Source organism: Podarcis raffonei, chromosome 2 (genome assembly GCF_027172205.1).
Source record: "Podarcis raffonei isolate rPodRaf1 chromosome 2, rPodRaf1.pri, whole genome shotgun sequence".
NCBI classification, from domain to species: domain Eukaryota; kingdom Metazoa; phylum Chordata; class Lepidosauria; order Squamata; family Lacertidae; genus Podarcis; species Podarcis raffonei.
Window position 1 is genome coordinate 72,960,921 of NC_070603.1, and position 20,340 is coordinate 72,981,260.

The 20,340-nt window shown below is 44.1% G+C and overlaps 1 protein-coding gene across 2 annotated transcripts in view; it reads right to left on the bottom strand.

Annotated features, from left to right (window-relative positions):
- CACNA2D2 (calcium voltage-gated channel auxiliary subunit alpha2delta 2) overlaps window positions 1–20,340 on the bottom strand; it is a 518,774-nt gene that overhangs the window by 98,433 nt on the left and 400,001 nt on the right. For both annotated transcript variants that reach the window (XM_053377415.1, XM_053377414.1), the window contains exons 7-10: window positions 15,797–15,928; window positions 14,745–14,802; window positions 1,249–1,299; window positions 871–970 (exon numbers count right to left, since the gene is read on the bottom strand). In XM_053377415.1, coding sequence (XP_053233390.1) covers window positions 871–970; window positions 1,249–1,299; window positions 14,745–14,802; window positions 15,797–15,928 — 341 coding nt within the window. The remainder of the gene's footprint in view (window positions 1–870; window positions 971–1,248; window positions 1,300–14,744; window positions 14,803–15,796; window positions 15,929–20,340) is intronic.

Here is a 20,340-nt window from a genome sequence, read left to right on the forward strand (position 1 = left end):
GCCAATTATTTGGCATAATGGTGTCCTGTAGCAATGGCAAAGCAACTTACTCACTGATTATCATGTAGCACCTTCACAACGACAACGGACCCATGCATCTTTACTGCCACATTCGGTTCTTTTGCAGTGAGGAAATAAGACTGCAATTAGAGGGCACTTAAACTATGGTACATAGAAATTACCATGTAACGATACCTTATAGACTTGTACACACAGCTCTCATCTCCGTTACAGTTATTTAGTAGCTCAGCAATCCACTGTCTCATAGCACAGAGGAGCACTGAGGTTACTTGTCTATACCGCAGATCTATCTGCATAACAATTATGGTGTGCTGGTTAGCAAGAAAGAAAGGCTACAATATAATTAGTGCCACTCGATTTATCTCTTTCCTAAACAACAATATATACTACGAGATATAACTAATAGAGTGTGCACACAACAAAGTCCCCAAGGTAAGTGTTTTAGGTACTGAATCTGATTTTTACAGCTCTAAGCTATCCTTAAGTGAGGGTACAGACTAGAATTTTGTTCTTAAATATAATAGATTCTACATCATGAAAACTAGTCTTGGATCACAGGATGCAGATCTGCAAAGGCTCTTATTTTACATGCATTTTCCTTTCAAAAATAGTAATTGTCTCTTCCTAATTTTTCATCTTTATCCTAAAGACCACTGACTGGAACTGAAACAACTGGGAACCTAGAGGTATATAATCTAGAGGGATGTGTGTGTGTATCACCACTGATATTCATCGGGGATATTAGGTGCCATGAAGCCACATAAGCCTTCACCACTTTCATTTCCTACATCTTTCATTCTACCTCCACCACCTGCCTCTTGTTCTGCCAACCACAAATTAGACACTCACTGAAGCCACATTGACATAGTCGTCATCTGAGAGAGTGTTGAGCATGTCATGGACTGACGTCTTCATCAGTTTCAGTGTCAGGCCACTAACGCTGCCACTCCTGTCAATAAAAGGAAGAAACAGCTCATGCCGCCACTTTATGACTACAGGGGAAAACATTTTTAAAAAATTAAAACCCACTGCCCTCCCATTTTGAAGAACCCCTCCCTGGTTTCTGAGCTGGGCCCCATGAACAGTGGCAATCCCCGGACCCCCACATGTCTTTGAAGTGTAGCAGACTTTACAGTAAGACATAGAATTATAGGATAAATCGTGGCCTTTGGACTGAGGAGGTACAAATGCCACTGAAAGTGGCTGATTTTGAGGAAAGACACTCACACATCCACGATGATCACCATGTCCTTTGGGGATGAGGCGCCTTGAATGTACCTGCATTAAGGAAAGACACAGATAAAGTGAGAACCAGGCATCCAACAGCCTTGATGATCCCACAGAACACCACAAAAATGGCAGGCACGCCATTTGGCAGGCTGAGGCAGCACATCTAGGGGGCCAGTTTTGGCATATGGTTAAAGGCAAGTTAGCTACCAGTGTTCTTTCGTTTATTATTCAACACTTACCACTAGAATTTCTGCCTCATGAACAACTCTATGAAAGGAACAAGTGGCCTTAGCCTAGAACTTGCTAGGAAAAGAAACAGCACCAAACCAGCTTCAGGCCCTGGTCCTGTGTGGTTTAGGCTTAGCCTTCCCCCGACCATCTTCACTGTCTGGTGTACCACAAGGATATCAGAAATTCTTCTGTTTTAGATTAGCCACCTTGCAGGATGCCACCCAAACCATAAATTGCCTAATCTTAACAGGTGAGGTCCCTGTGGATTGGTGGAAGCAGTGACAGCTATGCGCTGTCTCCATGGCCAGAGGCTGTAATGGTACTAAATACCAGGTTCTGGAAACCAGGGCTGGGGGGGGGAGGGGAGAGGGAGAGGGAGAGAGAGAGAGAGAGAGAAAATGCTCTTGTGTTCAGGTCCTGTTTGTGAGTTGGCCACTGTGAAAACAGGATGCTGGACCAGATGGGCCACTGGCCTCATCCAGAAGGCTCTTCTTATAACCTGCCCTGCCCCAGGCTCAGCCAGGTAGGCTTCAGCAGTTCTGAAGCTGAAAGGTTGGCTCCATCCCACCAGCCACTACTGCTTTTCTTGGTCTTGAGATGAAAAGTCTTACAAAATCTAGTTTTCTTTTATGGAATAAATCTGGACATGCAGGTTAAACTGAGACTACTTTTGCTCTTTGGACGAACAGAGTGATATAAAGCAGAAATCCACCCAATGTTGTTGCTGTGTTAGCTATTAAGCAATTTTGTAAACATTTAAATACTTAATAAATGAATATTTTTCTTATTATATAACCATGAGTATAGTTCAGTCACAGGTAAAGCCTGTGGCATTTGAAAACCCTCCCCCCACATATAATGCTAAAAATAATTTGATCATTTAATTGCTATGTTAACATTTGGCAGATAAATCCATATATTTCTTTTAATAACAATCTATCAGCTATAACTCCGAAACACACATTTTCTATAATACCTGTGAAGTTAATTCAATAAATGTACTTGCTGGGGTTTTTTTGTGGTCAGAGATTGACATGTTCTCTACATCTATAAAATATTACTGTGAAATCAAAGTTATACATAATGTACAACAAAGCGCCTGTAAGATTATTAAACTACAAGCTTTGTTTTCCATCATGAAACATTCAGATTCTTCAGAGATGACAAAAGGAAATGCACTACTGAAGTACATCTAATGTTAGTAGAGAGAAAGGAAATATAGGTTTACTAGGGACTGCACACCTGCTTTCTCTGCCTACCAACCCCCTTGCAATTCCCCCCACATTAAATCCCTCAAACTTCCCCTAACTACCCGATACAACTACTAAGCTTGCTTTTCACCTTCCCAACCCCTTACCTGAAACCATATCTTTCTTTGTATTCTGCAGCTCCATCTGCAGCCCTGTTTCCATCTTTACCCCCATGTCCCTGCCTCTCCCCACTCCTTTTATGCAATAAGCCACTCCCATGGTTACCTCCTGCATTCAATGCCCTGGCAGCCTGCAGTCTGCATTCAGGAAATTCGCAGAAATGAAGGGAAAGGGAGGAGAAGCATTTTGCTTCAACAAGGCCAATCTTTAACATGGCACACCTATTAAGACCAGCATACAGCATGTGAGCAAATTATGCAGAAATGGATACTGGGTTCATCATCCTAGTACTTCCAGAACTTCATCCTGACAATTGAAATCAGAATGAAGTATGCTGCACTGATTCTAATCAGGCTTGCACAACTTGTGACCTGCCAAGCTAAATGCAGCCCATGAACAATATATTATGGGCTGCTGGGTGCATGGCAGCCCCCACCCTCTTTTGTACCTACAATCAAGCATCTAAAACAGAAGGTTTACTCAGTCTCCAGTGCATTGCCGTACATAGATGGTCAGCTTGGTGGGGAACAAAGTATGCAGGCATGTTCTAGCACAAAGTACCCCTCCATGAATTGCAAAATTAAACTATGGAATTCACTCCACAATGCACCATGATAGTCACCAACATGGATGCCTTTAAAATAGGAATAAGCAAAGAGGAGAATGAGGTTATCAGAGGCTTCTATGGTCTGCATTTACTGTCAGAGGCAGCATGGTTCTACCAGTTGCTGGAAACCACAGGAGGGGAGAGTGTTCTTGTGTCCACGTTCTGTCTGAGGGTTTCCCATAGACAGCAGGTTGACCACCATGAGAACAGGATGCTGGGCCATTGGCTGGATCCAGCAGGGGTCTTCTTACATTCTAAATAAAAGGCACCAGTTAGAAGAAGAGTGTTGTTCTATGGTCATTCTTCTGGCTGAAGAGAAGCCCATTCAAGGCCCATTCAACTGGTTCTGAAGCAGTGCTTCAGAAGCAGTTCTGTACATTTTAGCCTGCTAGCATATATAGCCACAGGCACATGAGGCAGAAGATTTGGCTGAATCAGAGGTGAGCCTTGGGGATTTCATTAATGGTCCCCAAGCTTTATCCCAAGAATTTGAGGAGAGAGAGAGAGAGAGAGAGAAAGAAAGAGAGAGAGAGAGAGAGAGAGAGAGAGAGAGAGAGAGAGAGAGAGACGGAAAAGCAATGTATTCTGACCACAAACCTCTAGAGCAGGGCGGGGCATGAGCTATGAGGGCAGAGCATTCAATATGGTTAATGTAAGTGGATATTGTTATAACCAATGTTTTAATAATTACAGACACAGATAAAGCAAGCAAAGGAGAAGAAGGGACAGTGGAGATTGAGCCAAAGTATTCCTCAAAAGCTTTTCTCTGTGGAACTTTGAGGGGAGTCGTGAGAGGTGAACTGGTGTTGGTGGGGTGGGAATGTACTTTTTGGAGGCAGAAAAATATCTAATCAGGGACAGTCCCTGGAAAACGGGGTCACTTGGAGGGTCTGGTCTCCATGTTTATTTTAGCTGGCTGGTCAAAACTATCTGTCCTTGAGTACTGCATGACATACTTGTTTTAAATTGTAACCTGCTATGGCAATGAATGAAGAGCTGTTTCAAATTAGTAATTACATAAATAAACCCCTGTGTTGCAATGTGGTGTCATTCCTGGTGTGGTGTTGAAGGGGAAGCATCCGCTTCCCCAAAACAATATACCAAAATGGCATTCGGTCATGACGTAACACCATTCAGAGAAATATTGTGGGAAACAGGGCTGCAAACTCTGCTACAGCAAAAAAGAAAAGCAAAAGTTAAAAAAGGAAGGAAGGAAGGAAGGAAGGAAGGAAGGAAGGAAGGAAGGAAGGAAGGAGAGGGGAAACCTCTGCTGTCACTTTTCAAGTGAAGCACTTCACCTTTCTGAAAATTTCATTGTTTCCTCCTGCCCCCTCTGAAAAATACAGAAAATGCTTTCCCTGATCCACCTTTAGTGGCCTGCACCTGGGCCTATGAAAGTGAGAGGGTATTTTTGGCGCAGCTCTCCAAAGACACTGATAGTGACCTGACTGCCACTCAACACTGTGTCAGCTTAACGAGTTCTAAATGCAAAACTCTTCCATAATCACAATCCCTTTTTAGTAGCGGTGATTGTGCTGACACAGGCGTATATGTTATGATTTTATTCCCCCAACCCCTGATGGTTTCAAAGGCCAAATCTGATTAGGATATTTTTAGCAATTGGTAGGAGAAAAGAGCACCTTCCTTTGTAAACAGCAAATAAAATCTTTTAAAACAACATCCATTTTTAAAACAGTGTACATTAAATCTGGCTATATGTTATGGTTTTTCCTTGTTTGTTTTGACCTTTTTCCATTTTGTTATGTCATGTGAAAATATGGAAATGAATACACATACAAACATGAGAGACCTGAGTTCAACCCCTCATTCTACCAAGAGTCTCACTGACCCACTTTGCACCAGTAATTCGTTTCTCAGTCTAACCTTGGGGTCCCCAGAGGGTACCATGGCATTAACCCTTTGGCACTCAACATGGTCTTTCAATGTTGGTGACAAAGTGTTGCCTGCTGTGTTTTAGTTGGGTTTCTTTGGTGTGTGTGTTTGTAGGTGTTTGCCCTGATTTTTTGGGTTGGTTCTGAGCATCAACAGTTTTTCTACTGTGAAATGGGTGGTTCCCAATCTAGTTTCTTAGATCCATGTCCACTGGCCCATAAAAAGGTTGAGAACCCCTTGCCTAAGCTATCTATGATGGCAAACTATGTGGAAAAAGCTGTTGTGTGAATGGGTGCACTGTGCACACATGCACACATATGTTCTGGGCTTTATCTATATATAGGAACTTACCTGGGTTTTATGGTGCACGTGTGTGTATTTCTGTAGTGAGGACAATGTATTGTGAACAGTTCTGTTGTGAAATGTCGTGAACAATATAAAAATTAACTATTATTTTTAACGATAGGGGAATTAACTATAGGGAAATTAACTATAGGGGAACCAGCTTACTCAGAAAATAGTTCTTGATTCTCACTCCCTCACTATTCAATTTTACTGTGTTTTTCCAGCATAACCTCACACTCAGGTTTTTCCAAAATGGATGTCTCTCACTGCTGCCACCAGACTGGGCACCCACCTGAAGGCACTTTGCTGAGGGCCATCTCAAAACTAGAGCCATGACTGGGTGATAGTATAGTATAATAATGGAACACCGTGAGCAGGCCCTAAGGAACCAATAAAGGTGGATGGGATTGGGAAGATTAATAGGAAGCAGGATGAGGAGAATACAGCAGCATGGCCACCTGTTAGCCAAGTTATTAGTATATATCTTTTCCACATGCTAACAATGTGGCCTGATTTCTGCTCCAAAGAACAACGTGGGACCATCATTCTACTGAGCTCCATTTAAAAGGCTGCTCCAGTTTCCACACACGTTGTAGCCTGTCTGGTAGATTTTCTTTCAGCTGAATCCTGTAACATGCTCCCCAGCTTAACCACTTCCTCAGGGTAATAAGGGGTGAACGTGTGCAAATTCAGTGGAGTGGGGTGACAATCAGGAATGGTGGCTCTAGGGGACACATTTTTCCTTTTGATGCTCAAAAGTAACTGACAGTCCAAGAATGTGTATTCTTTTTCACACTCTCTGGTTCGCTCTTACACTCAGCTCATCCCTCTTTTTACAGCTTCCTCATTTTTACGTGACAGAAGACACCCTCTGGAAAGTTGCTCATGGACCGAGAAGCATACAGTAGTACTGCTTGCCTGCCAAGCTGAGTTACCTTCCATTAGAGCACTCTCCATCAGAGTGCAGAAATGCATGGAGACGGAGGAAAAAACCCAGCCAGAAATGGCACACAACATGCACAAAGCAATGTGTGCACAGAAAGTCCAAGGGAGGATTTTGACGTCACGCTAAGGCGATCATTCCATCAGGACAAGCATTTCAGCTTTCTAGATGGAATGGTCCCCACTCTCCTTGCCCCCAGTACTGTTTCAGGGGTTCTACTGACTTGATGCTTAGCCAGTTTGGGGGGGGGTGATGGGGGGGATGAAAGCAGCATCATGCAAGTGGAAGTCATTCTGCTGGGCTTCCTCCATTGATAAGACTCACTAGTTGAATTCCTCCTAAAATATGTCAGTGTCATGAATATTCAAAAATGAATATTCAGAAATGCTACAAGCAAGGGAGAAGAGTAGTTTTGAGGGACAGGTGGTACCCACCCTTGCAGTGCTTAGTGCTGTCTATTTCTATGTGTTATTTATTTCCTAGGAACTACAGTTGCCTGAGCACTGACCATCAATAGTTCATTTATTAATTTCATAACATTTCTATACTGCTTGACTGCAGAAAACCTCAAAGTGGTTTACAAAAAGTCAGTAAAATCAAGAAAAATTTACAACCCTCCCTTAAAACATACAAAAGTTAAAATACTTAAAACAGATTAAAATTACCTCATTTACTTCTTATCTAATTATAGTGCATTAGAGGAGGGTTAGGGTAAGGAAAACTCCACTTAGCTGTGTTAAAAATTCATTACGCTGTTAAATTATAAGTAAAGCTTGAGACATAACTGGCTGATGTTTCCTCCGATGTCTACACAGAGCCTGATCCCTCCTTCAAAGAAGCTAGAGGGAGATTTGGTGGCACTGGCTGGCTCAAACAGGATCAGTCCCAGCATGAATTAATTAGTGCTTAATTACTGTCAATTACTCAGCATTACTGGGAATTGCTTGCAAATGGACAGCCTTTGATTGCTAATCCCAATTACTAATGTTATCTAATTGGGAGTGATTATATTTTCTTTCGGTGTGATGCGGGGCTTTATGCTTCATGTGCGGCAAAGAAACACATTGCACTCTCTTCATGCACAGTGGTATATGAAACGGACCTCCCCACCATGCCTTCCCTGTGTTTGTCCTCTTCTGGGACCAGACTGCAGAGCCACAGACCATGTGGGAATTCATCTGGAATCACAGAAGCAAACGCTGCCCGAGGTTTTTGACGTAGCCCCAAAGGACGTATGTAACCTGGGCTGCTTTCACGGTAGAAGAATAGCACCCCTGAGACAATGTATGGCCTTCATGCAGCTGCCTGATTGCATGGAAACCTCTGCACAACCTTTGCATGATTTCTTTCCTTCATTTTTCTGAGGGAGAGAAATTCCATTAGCAGGGCTTCTGCATGATCAGGCAGTTTGCGTGGAGGCCTGGCTCATACTGCTTAACGAAGATGAAGGGGGGTGGGGGTGGCAGCAAGCAACTCCTTCATCATGCGAATGCTCTAGGACATGTTTGATCTGGAGAAATAATTTGTCCTGCCTGTTGAATTTAAGCAAGAAAAAGAACGATGGCAACAGCTGAAACCAGGAGTTCAAAGCTATGTTTATAATTTTGTATAAAAGGATGTTCCCAAGTTATTACAACGGACAGACACAGCACTGACACCAAATGTCCTCCTGCCCAGATTAGAGATGGAAGTTAGGATATCAGCACAGCAAGTCTGGCTTGGAGAGACCAACTCTGTTTCTGGTACTGCCGTAATTTAACTCTGCCCTGCCCTGTAACATTAGGCTGATTCTGGAGTTAGCAGAATTGGCTCTTCTGTTGTATCTGGGGAAGATAAAACCAGATGAAAAATAAATGTAGTTTAAACAGGAACAGAAAAACTGGATTATGTTCCCCTGTGTGTATATTATGCTTCAGGGGAAGAGGAAGTTATTTCTGTCTTATTTATGGAGAGAACCTCCATAAAACAGCGCAAAGGAATTAAGGTTGTCCACATCAGATCAGACCTTAATTCTGTTTCATGTGACTGAGCCAATCCCATTTCAATTAGAGACAGATCCAGATCATTTTGCACTCTATCAAATCCATAAATCTGATGTTGTGTGACTTCTCCTTGCTGTTATCCCAGCGTCACTGGTGTGAAAACATACAATGCACTAGAAATATTTCTGTTTAAAACACTTAAGACTCTAAATAAGTCACACAGTAGGCTAGCACCAGAATGTGTAGAGAGTGTTGACGGTTGGCCAGAGATTGCAGAGAATGAGAGTGAGCCCAACCTATGGGGTTGGTGGTGTATCATGGAATCGTAGAATTTTTAGAGTTGGAAGGGTCCGTGAGGATCATCTAGTCCAACCCCATGCAATGCAGGAATATAAGGTAAGAAGGTTAGGACAGCAGGCAGGGAGAGAAACCTGATTATTAATGATAACTAACACCACTTGAAACAGGAGCTGAGAATGAGGTTAGGGGCAGGGTGGCAGCTGTCTGCTGCTGGTTTGTCACTGTCCCTTTTGCTCTTATGGCCCAGCTAATCCCCGTCCACCGAGATTCAATGAAGGCCTTAGTATCATAATGGAATGCAAGGCCTGTCAGTCTTCTCTCTGCTCTATCCCTAATAACGTGAGGAAAGTTAATAATTAATGTGGAACACTCATCAACAATTAACCAGAGTGGCAGAGTCATTAATTTTCTGACAAAGGAAGTCCAATCACTGCAAGCACTCAACGCTATTTGTCAAGGAGGTGACACAGCATGGCTTAAAGTAAAATTGCCCGTTTGGTCAGCTGATGTCTGGGATTGTAAGACAAGTGAATATACAGTGAAAATAAACAGTTGAATAATTGTTTTCTGTTTTTGCTGGTGCCTATTATTTGTAAACTTATGTATCATTTCACATGCGCTCTCCACTCAAGACAAATCCATTTACACAACTCCCCCCTCCCCACTGTTCACACACTCTTGGTCCATTCACACATCATTCATGCAACAATATGATTCACACATCCCATTCACACGCTCAGTAGAAAAGAGGTCCTAAGAGCCCTTCCTTGATTTTCCACACAGGATGAGGTTGCCAGAGATCCCATGAGAGTAGCCTGCAGCTGCACAATAAATCTGAACCAAGCCATATTCTACTTGGTCTCAAAGTCAAATAATCACCTCAGCCCCGTACTTATTTTTTCCTTCAACCAATAACTATGTACACCCCCTCCCCTAGAGAAGCTGAGCAACAGGATGTGGCAGAGAAAATGATCTGCTGTCTCCTAGAACCTGTTTTGCGGCACCTCCAAGGATGGTGTTGATAAAGCTAGCCTTGGCTTAAAATATCTGTGTTGCACTGTGCCAGAGTGGAGGCCTTCAGAACAGAGGCTGCAATATGCCATCTTTGTCAAGGTTCTTTAACAAAATCTGCAGGAAGCTGCCGCTCCACAAATAACTGCATTAGATGTCTTTCTGTTAGAACGGCACATAAAATGAAACAGACCACAGTGAAAGGTAAACCGGGGAGGTATTTATTTATGGCTCCTAGGCAGCAGTTTCTCAGAAAAGGCAATTTCTTCAGTGTGCTCTTAAAAGAAGGAATGTTTTTTTAAAAGCGGTTTTCACTTTTTAGAAAAGAGGAAGCATCTAGTTTGGTGCCTTACAATGTGTGGCATATGCCAAGTGCTCCATTCATGTGGCTGCCTATAGATCTTCTGGGGTCATTTGTCTTCTAAGCAAATATAAACACAAATGCAGACAAATTACATGTTCACAGGCACAAGATACTACTACTACTACTACTACTACTACTAATTTATATGCCTCCCATATGACTGGGCTGCCCCAGCCATTCTGGGTGGCTTCCAACAAATTATATAACTACAGGTGGAAGGTGACAGCCTACCCCATATGGCACAAATAGAGAACCTGTGGCCCTCCAGCTGTTGTTGGACTACAACTCACATCCTCACTGGCTTTGCTGGCTGGCTGGGGTGGATGGGAGTTGGTGTCTAGCAACATCTGGGGAGGCCATGGGTTTCCCATCCTTGTAATAGGGCCTAGCCCACATTTCCTTATGGAGAGTGGTTATGAGAGATTCCTGCTCAAGACCACAGATATTTATGGCTAGACAAGGCCTGCAGTGCTGGGACAGATTTTCCACAGGTCCAAGAACTTGGGTGACTTATTCATTTATTTACATCCCAGTGCAGGACTCATGGAGGCTTGCAACATGAATGAAAAGCAGATACAATTTTTAAAAACCCACACCAATTAGTTATATTTGTTAAACAAACAAGCAAACCGATAAGTTACCATCTCTAAAACAGCACTGAATCAAAACACCAAAACATTTAAAAGCATAGCAAGAGGAAAATAATAATAACAACAACCCCACCAGTAAAATATCCTGCCACAACAACCAGTTAGAGGCCAAAGGTCAGTCTACAGAAAGTTATTTGCCTGCTGGTAAAGGGAAAGCCGGGGGGGGGGGGGAGCAGCCTAGCCTCCTGTGAGAAGGAGTTCCACAATCTGGGAGCAGGCACCAAGAACCAAGAAGGCCCTCTCCATAGCTTTCATTGGAGCTTAAATGGAATGAAGCTAAGCTGTTTCAAAAACTCAGATCCATCTCTTTTGAGTGGCAGGTGCAAAGATCCACCTGCTAAAAGAAAACATTTTCTTCATAGGTGATGTGCAGAAGAACCAAAATAAGTCCCTTCTTGAGACCTCTCTGCCAGGTGCCTCTGCTTTCAACTCTACCACCATGCAGTTGCATTAATGCATGTGCAGAATGGAAAAGATCAGACCCACATTGCACACACAGAGAGAGCCTTATCCATCCTGCAGGCAGCCCTGTGGCGACTGTGCTTTGTCTGTCTCCCGATAAGCGGGGACCTGAAGTTTAAAGGACAGACTTGAAAGGAGCTGCTGCTGTTTATGTATATGAAGGCTAAAGGGAAAAAAGAAAACTGCCTCCGACTCAGATATTTTCTCTCTCTTTGTTGCCCAGCCAGGGCTTCCTGCTCAAGATCCCCCATTCCCACCCCACTGTCTCTGCGTGGCTGGTAAATACTTGTTTGAACTTGTTTGAGCAGCCTTTTGGGTGGGAGAAAATGCCGGCAACAAAAGGAATGTCATTTACCCCATGGGAAAAAGAGAGAGAAAGACCCGTCTAGGACACGGGCAAAATCAATGTAAAATAAGAACAATGTTTACCTACAATCTAAAAGTAGCATGCTACAAAACAAAGGCGCCGTAATTTCTATTCCACACCCCCCCCCGTGTATGTTAAGAGCGTGCGCACACATGAATATTCTGTACGAAGCAAAGCCATACCTGTTCTGCTCATATACAAGAGCTCCAAAATAAATGGAGGAAAATTAAATCCTAAGCACCCTGCACTTGCACAGGCGTAATTAGTGCTGCCAAGCTAGTGCCTTTTACCTGGGCTAATCGTAACTGATTCAATCATGCTTAACTTGGTGTGTGGCTAAATTGACGCTTGCAGCTTTCACTTAAATGTAGTCTGTCGCCATGTGCCACATTTATCTTCCTGTCCTTCTGGCTCTGCTCCTTGAGAGTTATTTGTTTTTCCTTTTCCATTTCTCTCTCTCCTCCCTCCCCCTTACAGAAGATGAGAGCCCTACCTAAAGCTGTCTGTGAATAAGGGCTAAATTTACAATTGCAACTTCAGTGGGGAGGGCGGAAGAGCCCTGCCCCATTTATCTGTATCTAAGGTTATAATCTATCTATCTAACCCCCTCTGCCTCTCCTCTCCAAAGATATACAAAGGGAGGGAGGGGGAGGAAGCTGATGAGAACCGCAGCTTGGATGCCTCTGCCTGTGTTATTGTATCCATTTTCCAATGGCAACGATGTGTGAAATGAAAATTGGACAGAGCTGGCTGCTCACAGACCTGGAATTTCATACAGACTAGTTGAGGGAAGGAGGGAGCAGAAACACAGAGAAGATATCGGAGATGGGAGGGAAAGGGAGAGCCTGCTGGATGGCTCCATGCACCCATGGTCTGGGTAAATCCCGCTCCAGTTTAATAGACCCTCGTAGTGGCAGTGCTGAACATACTGTGCTCATTTACATTTCATTACTCAGAACGCTCTGTTAGTTTCTGGTAGCTGAGACAATTTACAGGGGCAGAAAGGTTGAAGACAAACTTGAAGGCACTCAGGAGTTATCCCCACCCCACCCGCAATGCCTTTTGCTAAGCAGAAGGCTGAGGCTCTGTGCCACCTCCTGCAAGCACACTTCTAAAGGCCGCCACATAGGATTGAGGTTCTGTGCTCGTATATGGTCTCCACCATTTAACCACCTAGTATGGGAAAATCTGCCACCCAGGTGCCACCCAGAGCCAATAGGGTCTGGCCCTTTTCTGAGACAGCTGCTCCAAAGGCCTGTTCAGATGCTCGTTTATTTGCACAACGAATAAATGCACACTTGATGCTCCCTTGTTGAAGGGGATGTAGATGCATTCACTCCAGGTGGCACTTTTATGGTGAGGAAGATGTTGCACTTTTCTAGCACTTAACGTTGTTGCCGGGAAATGGAATGTGTGGGTTGGGGGAATTACGTGGCCTCAAATAGCTGTCTGCAACACTCAGGCTATCACCTTTAACACAGTAATTGCACAGGCAATAACAGCACTAGCTTAAGGTGGGCGCATTACTTTTTTTTTTGTGGCTTTCCCCCCTCCGTTCTTTGCTGTTTTGGCATTTCACAAATCAGAGTCCTCATCTGCATCTCTGCCATGAGGTGCTGTGTGTTTCCGCCTTCCCTCCCTTCAAGCACTTCCAGCATTTCCAGTTCTTTACAGCATTTCCCCTCAGCTCTGCTTACACGTTTTTGCCCAGTGAGAAGAAAATGTCCTTCCATGACAAAGCCTTCTCTCCACTGTGAGTCTATTGCTTCTCCCAGAAGCTGTGCATTCCAATATCACAACTATGGATGAATACTATGCTATTCAGCCCTACCATTAGGCAGAGGGAGAAGGCTGCCTTTGCTGGGGAGCATCAGTGTCAGCTTTCTGAGCCATTCCTCCAGAGCTGGTACCTGAGGGTGGGGTGGGGATTCTTGGTTTTACCAGGAATGGCTGCTTGACTGTCTTGATCTGCAGGTCCAAAGGAATGCCTGTGCAACTAGTCTGATGCAGGGATACTAAAGAAACATGTCAAAAGTGCCAGTTCTAGTGCTTTATTAAAGAAATGTGTAAACTTACCTGCAGTGCCCTGCTGCCCTTATAGGCTCAGGATGGATGCCGAAGCAGCAAGCAGTTCTCATGACTTTCCCACACGCAGGAAAGCATTTAAGCATTACTTATACATAAAGCAAGCTATGAAAGCTGGCATCAATAGCCCTTTCCAACTCCCATCCATCTCCCAGAAAAGGGAGTAGCTGACAGTCAGCCAGTATGCGAAGCCGCCCCTCGCCTATGCATCCCAAACCCGCAGATAAATATACCACCAAAGCCAATCAGCATATATCAAAGCAATATATCAAAGCATGTGCGGCCATTCTTGCAGCAACGAACAATTAGTCTCAGGGTTATCTTGACTACCAAGATGGTGTTTACAGGCCTTCCAAAACATTTTTATCATTTGGTTCTACACACTGCCACCTTTTTCCATAGATGGTCCCTTGGACCAAGTGAGCAGGCTGAGAGAATTCTAGCCTGGACCATGCAATTCAGCAGGTATCATGTGTGTGTGTGCACTGCTCTGCTGATACGAGTCATGGTGGCTCAGCTGTTCCACTTTGGTTAAGGCTTAACACTGAATATAGTTTGCTAGAGTGAAGCACTCTTAAAGATCAGCTAGCACCAGAGTAAGAGGTGGAAAAACAGGTGCAACTGTAATTTGAAAAACATGCCTGGGTGTAGTCAACTAAGATTTACTCAGAGTAAACCCTTTATAATTAATGGACCTAAATTAGTTATGATCATAAATTTTAATGGGACTATGGTGAGTAAAAGTTAGTTGAATGTGCTTAGGTGTGCTTAACTCTACATTTTTAATGAGAGGCCCCCTGTTATCAACTCTGAGACTATTGTTCCTGTGGTATGCAACCCAGGATCCACCTACTTCAGTGCAACTCTTTTATGCTTCACTTACCAAGGTCTTCGTCGGACATCATACAGGTCAATCTTATTGGGCATCCTCCAAGGAGTGGCTTCAATTGGAAGAGACAATTAGAAGTAACATTAGAAGTAGCACAGCTGATGCCTATACAGGGAAATACAAACAGTGGGGAAGGAAGGCAGCAAAGGGTACATGTGGAAGCCCACCTGCTACAAGTCAATGGCAACAGAGCTGATTATGCAAAAAGTGTTATCAGTGGCTAATTTAGGCTGGTGCAGGTGGTTTCTCTGCATAGGGCACCCAGCTGAGGGGACACAAAATTGAGAAGATCCATAATCAAGAAGATCCATTTAGGGGAGCCAAAATTTGGCCTTGCACAGGGTGCCATATTATCAGCGGCGGAGGAAACTGCTTGGGTGCCTGGGGCGGCATGCCCAGGGGCAGGGTGAGCCTCCCATAGGGGTGGGGTGCACTGTGGGGGCCTCTGGAGTCTGTCTGCTTCTTCCCACTCAGCCGCCCTACAGTTGGGGGGGGGGAAGGCAGCGGGCAGACCATTTGGGCAGTGCGGAGCCTGCACGTGCCCAAGCCACCATGTCTCTCTCAGGACCCCCACACCCCCCTTCCTCTGCCCCTGCATATTATGAAAGATTACCAAAGTCCATCCCTGGTGTTATCTGGCAACAAGAAACAATACTACAGGCCAGTGAGTATGAATTCATATGGGTGCTATTAAGGAGAGGGGTACATGCAGTTGTAGGGGCAGAGGATTGTGGTCCACAAATCACACTAATCACATCTAGCCATTGGCTCATATTGTGAAATCCTGGATGGAATGGGAAGACAGGAAAGGAAGGGATGTGTAGCTATCACTAGACTCCATCTTAAGCAGCTCCTGTTAGTACTGAACCCAATAATGAAATCCAAACAGGACTAATATTCAAGGACAAAGACACAATGGGAAAAGCTGTTCCCCCCCACTTCCTCTACTCCAACTACACCAGACACATTACATGTATAATTGTGGTGTCATTGCTCAGGCCCAGATCAGTAGGTTTCTTCCTCTTTCACTTTAGAATGGCACAAACCTGGGTAGAAGCGAGTCACGCCTGTGGCACTCCCAAAGACTTGCCATAGCAGAGATGGATCTTCTTTTCGGTTTTCAACGAATACATCCTCCAAGGCGTCAGTCCAGTTGAGTTCATTAAGGATTACTGTGGCTGCAAGAAACAAAAAGAAAACAAGATCAGTGTGCCTAGAATTTGGACACCAAAGGGCAGATGTATCCCTTCTCTGTAATTTAGAAAGAAAAACACACAAGATGCTTCCACAAAGCTATATGGCCACAGAGGTGCGGAACTTCTTTCTACACAACCCAATTGATGGAGTTGTTGAGATGGTAATAATTTGCTGAGTTGTTGATAATTCCAGTTGAAGAATTATGATTGACAATGCTCATTATCCCTGATTGTTGGGCTAACTGTCAACAGTCCTTTCACAAGAAGCGGCTGCACAGGAATTGCATCAAGTGTATTCATGACCACACCTTGCCATTACTACCAGTGCTACAACTGCAGTAGTAGGAAGACCAGCCATGTTAATAACTTCATGAGTAACACCTATGAATGTGTCTACATCGCTAAACACCATCAAATGTATTTATATGTAGTACTGGGAACTAGCTGATACTTCGGTGTTGGTTTTAATGCGTCACAGGTGGTATAAATCACGGGTAGGCAAACTAAGGCCTGGGGGCCGGATCCAGGCCAATCACCCTCTAAATCCAGCCCATGGATGGTCCACGAATCAGTGTGTTTTTACATGAGTAGAATGTGTCCTTTTATTTAAAATGCACCTCTGGGTTATTTGTGGGGCATAGGAATCCGTTCATTCTCCCCCCTTCAAAATATAGCCTGGCCCCCCACAAGGTCTGAGGGACAGCAGACCGGCCCCCTGCTGAAAAAGTTTGCTGACCCCTGGTGTAAATCATGACATTATCTGTCCAATCAGATTCAATAAATAGCACAGAAAAATCCCCAAATAGGACTAGAATAAGACTAAATTGACAATATTTTGTCATTTCTTCCTCAAAAATGGAGACAAACCCAGTCCCAGTAGTGTTTACACAATTAGATCAGTGGCAGGGGTTGTTTTTTTTTTTTGCCTTCTTTTGTAGCATGTGATACACACAGATAAGCAAACAGAACGGTGAACTCCTCGTGCCACTCGCGCCAGTTATTAGGAATATGAACTCAGTTGTACTATTGAGACTGAAGAATAGCTTTGGGTTGTCCCATAGCACCTTGCAGATATGCACACTGTCATACCCTGCTCATGTGAAGCCACTCCACAAATCCACAAGTAAAACATCCACCCTCCCCCTGACTGGATGAAAATTATATTCCAGGCATGAAGAATATCAAAGCCTTCTGAAGAATAAGAGTCAGTGCACCATGAAGTGCATTTGTCCCTCTGGCCACCCACAGCAGATGGGAAATAAATTGCCTGCATCCCCTTTAGGAACCACATCCCAGTTTCTCCCCTCTAAGCCAGTTCCAAAGAGACATTGAATGAAGTGGGGGGGGGGGAGAAAGACCCTACTGGGGTTGGTCCCATTCTGCATTCATGGTGGCCCTCGTGTCTAATGCAAAAGCAATTAAGACGCCAGCAAACAGAGGTTTTAAATTATTCAGCTATTAAGGAAAGTGATAAGCTCAGAGCAGCCTGACTCTGTGATTAATCAGCTGGGGCCAGGATTTAAGGAATGTGCAAAAGAACAGGCACTTGGTTACTTGTCGCTGCCAGCCTGTTCGTTCTTTCATTTTTTTAAAAAACCCTCTCTCCCCTCCAACATGCCTCTATTAACAGCACTCAAGGGGAGAAAATCAAGTGGAGAATTTCCTAGAGAGCTGCAGTCAGAGCTGAGGTGGGGGAAGCAGTTTTTTGATCACAGGTTTGCAAGATGAAAAAGAGGTGTGAGCCCCACCAATCATCATCATTCTAGTCATCCTCTCATATTCATTCTTCGAAGATCACACATTCTTCTGCAGCAGAGGATTTCAGAGCTTTCTGTGAACAATCAGGAAACACACCTGAGGGCAGCTGAGTTTGTGGCATTTCACAGCCAAGAAATTGGGGCATACAGGCAGGCTCTGAGAAGGGCTCAAAGTATCACAGACAAGCACCCCAGCATGCATTAGCAATCACTAGAGTCATGGTCGATCACTGCAGATGGTGACAGCAGCCACAAAATTAAGAGACGCCTGCTTCTTGGGAGGAAAGCAATGACCAACCTAGACAGCATCTTAAAAAGTAGAGACATCACCTTGCCAACAAAGGTCCGTATAGTAAAAGCTATGGTTTTCCCAGTAGTGATGTATGGAAGTGAGAGCTGGACCATAAAGAAGGCTGATCGCCGAAGAATTGATGCTTTTGAATTATGGTGCTGGAGGAGACTCTTGAGAGTCCCATGGACTGCAAGAAGATCAAACCTATCCATTCTGAAGGAAATCAGCCCTGAGTGCTCACTGGAAGGACAGATCGTGAAGCTGAGGCTCCAATACTTTGGCCACCTCATGAGAAGAGAAGACTCCCTGGAAAAGACCCTGATGTTGGGAAAGATGGAGGGCACAAGGAGAAGGGGACGACAGAGGACAAGATGGTTGGATAGTGTCTTCGAAGCTACAAACATGAGTCTGACCAAACTGCGGGAGGCAGTGGAAGACAGAAGTGCCTGGCGTGCTCTGGTCCATGGGGTCACGAAGAGTCGGACACGACTAAACGACTAAACAACAACAAGAGTCATGGTCAAGGTGATAGATGCAAGACTTATGCTATGACTTCATCAGTTCACACTTAAAGCTCTTTTTTCCAACTACACTTTTGGAAAGGTTCAAAGCACAGGTAAAATAACTCCTTTCCTGCTTCCTGATGCAGTTCCTGTGGAGGAATACTGGAGTTTATTGGGTGTGAGCTCTGGCCTGATTTCCTAGATGTACTCATGTACGTCCAGCCGCTGTATCCATTATTATGCACATGCATTTCTGGAGCTGTAAAGGCATTCCCTTTGCATGCACCTTTGAGATCACACTCCCTAAAGAAGGGGAAATGGCTTTGACTTTCTCTCTTCAGTGCTTGGACGATGACTCAGAAGGGATTTCATAAAGCTAACAACCATGCCAGAATGTTAAAATAAAACGTAAGAGATACTCCTTTCTCTAGCTAGTGTCAAAGAGTTTATCTATAGAGCTGTAGTGTGGTGACACATGAACATGGGCAAGCATGCCACACCGTCCAGCTCTGAAGAGGGCTTTAAGCAATGGCTTAAGAACTGCCTTCTAAACAGACAGTGGCAAAAACCACAAACAACACACTGCTGGAGAAATGGAATGAGATGAGTGGGAAACTAATCATTTTTATTTGTATGCAAAGGCAGGCTAAATGGTTATTTCAGGTGTTTTCTAATGCAGCCACTACTTAAGTAACATGCTGTTGTTTCTGAGGTCAATGGAAAAGAAGACAGCACACTTCAAAATGTAGAGCAACTGCCAGCATGGTGGATCAGAGTGTAAAGCCAAGATCAAACGTAGCTAGTTACAACTTGCCAATGTTGTTGCTCAGCTCACTCTGCTCAGCTTCCACTTCAAAGGTGAACTACCGGCTTCATGCCCATCTTTTACTGGTTAAAAAGAAAAAAGTAAAGGATCCCTGGACGGTTAAGTCCAGTCAAAGGCAACTATGGGGTTGCGACACTCATCTCGCTTCAGGCCGAGGGAGCCGCTGTTTGTCCAACAGACAGCTTTCTGGATCATGTGGCCAGCATGACTAAGCCGTTTCTGGCACAACGGAACACTGTAACAGAAACTGGAGCGCACGGAAATGCCATTTACCTTCCCACCACAGCGGTACCTATTTATCTACTTGCACTGGCATGCTTTCAAACTGCTAGGTTGGGAGAAGCTGGGACAGAGCAATGGGAGCTCACCCCTTCGTGCGGATTCGAACCACCGGCCTTCCAACTGGCAAGCTCAAGAGGTTCAGTGGTTTAGACCACAACTAGCTGCTAACAACATGTCTATCATCTCCTGCCTTCTGACTCCTTCCTTGTGCAAAGCAGTATGGCTAATTTTCATTCTACAATTCCATTGTGAGGCAGTGCTATGAACGGGGGGGGGGGGGATATGTGTGGAGAGTTCTGATAGCTTGAGGACCATTTGGTATTTTCACATTTATTGCTAGAATAGTTTTAGACTACTCTCAGTTTGTTCTGTTTTGCAATCTCCTGCTCTCCTTTCTTTTATGCCCTTAAAGGTTCCAAGGCTGTGTTTATCTCCCAAGCTTGAGCCTGGAATCCTGCTAGAGAAAAGTGGTATGAGGAGTCTTAGGATAAATGTTGCACATGGCCAGGACTTTGCAGTTGCAAATCACTCCTTGATGAGAATGCTTTCAAAGCAGAGAAGCGTCCCTCAGGCTAGTGCTACATGTGGCTGTGTTTTAATGTGTAGTTTATATGTGTAGTTAATTTATATCTATATAATCAGGAAAACTTTACTGAAAAATTAGGGGAGATCATAATTTGTTTCTTACAAATGACATCTCAATTGAAACATGAAAATGCAGCAATTAGAAACTA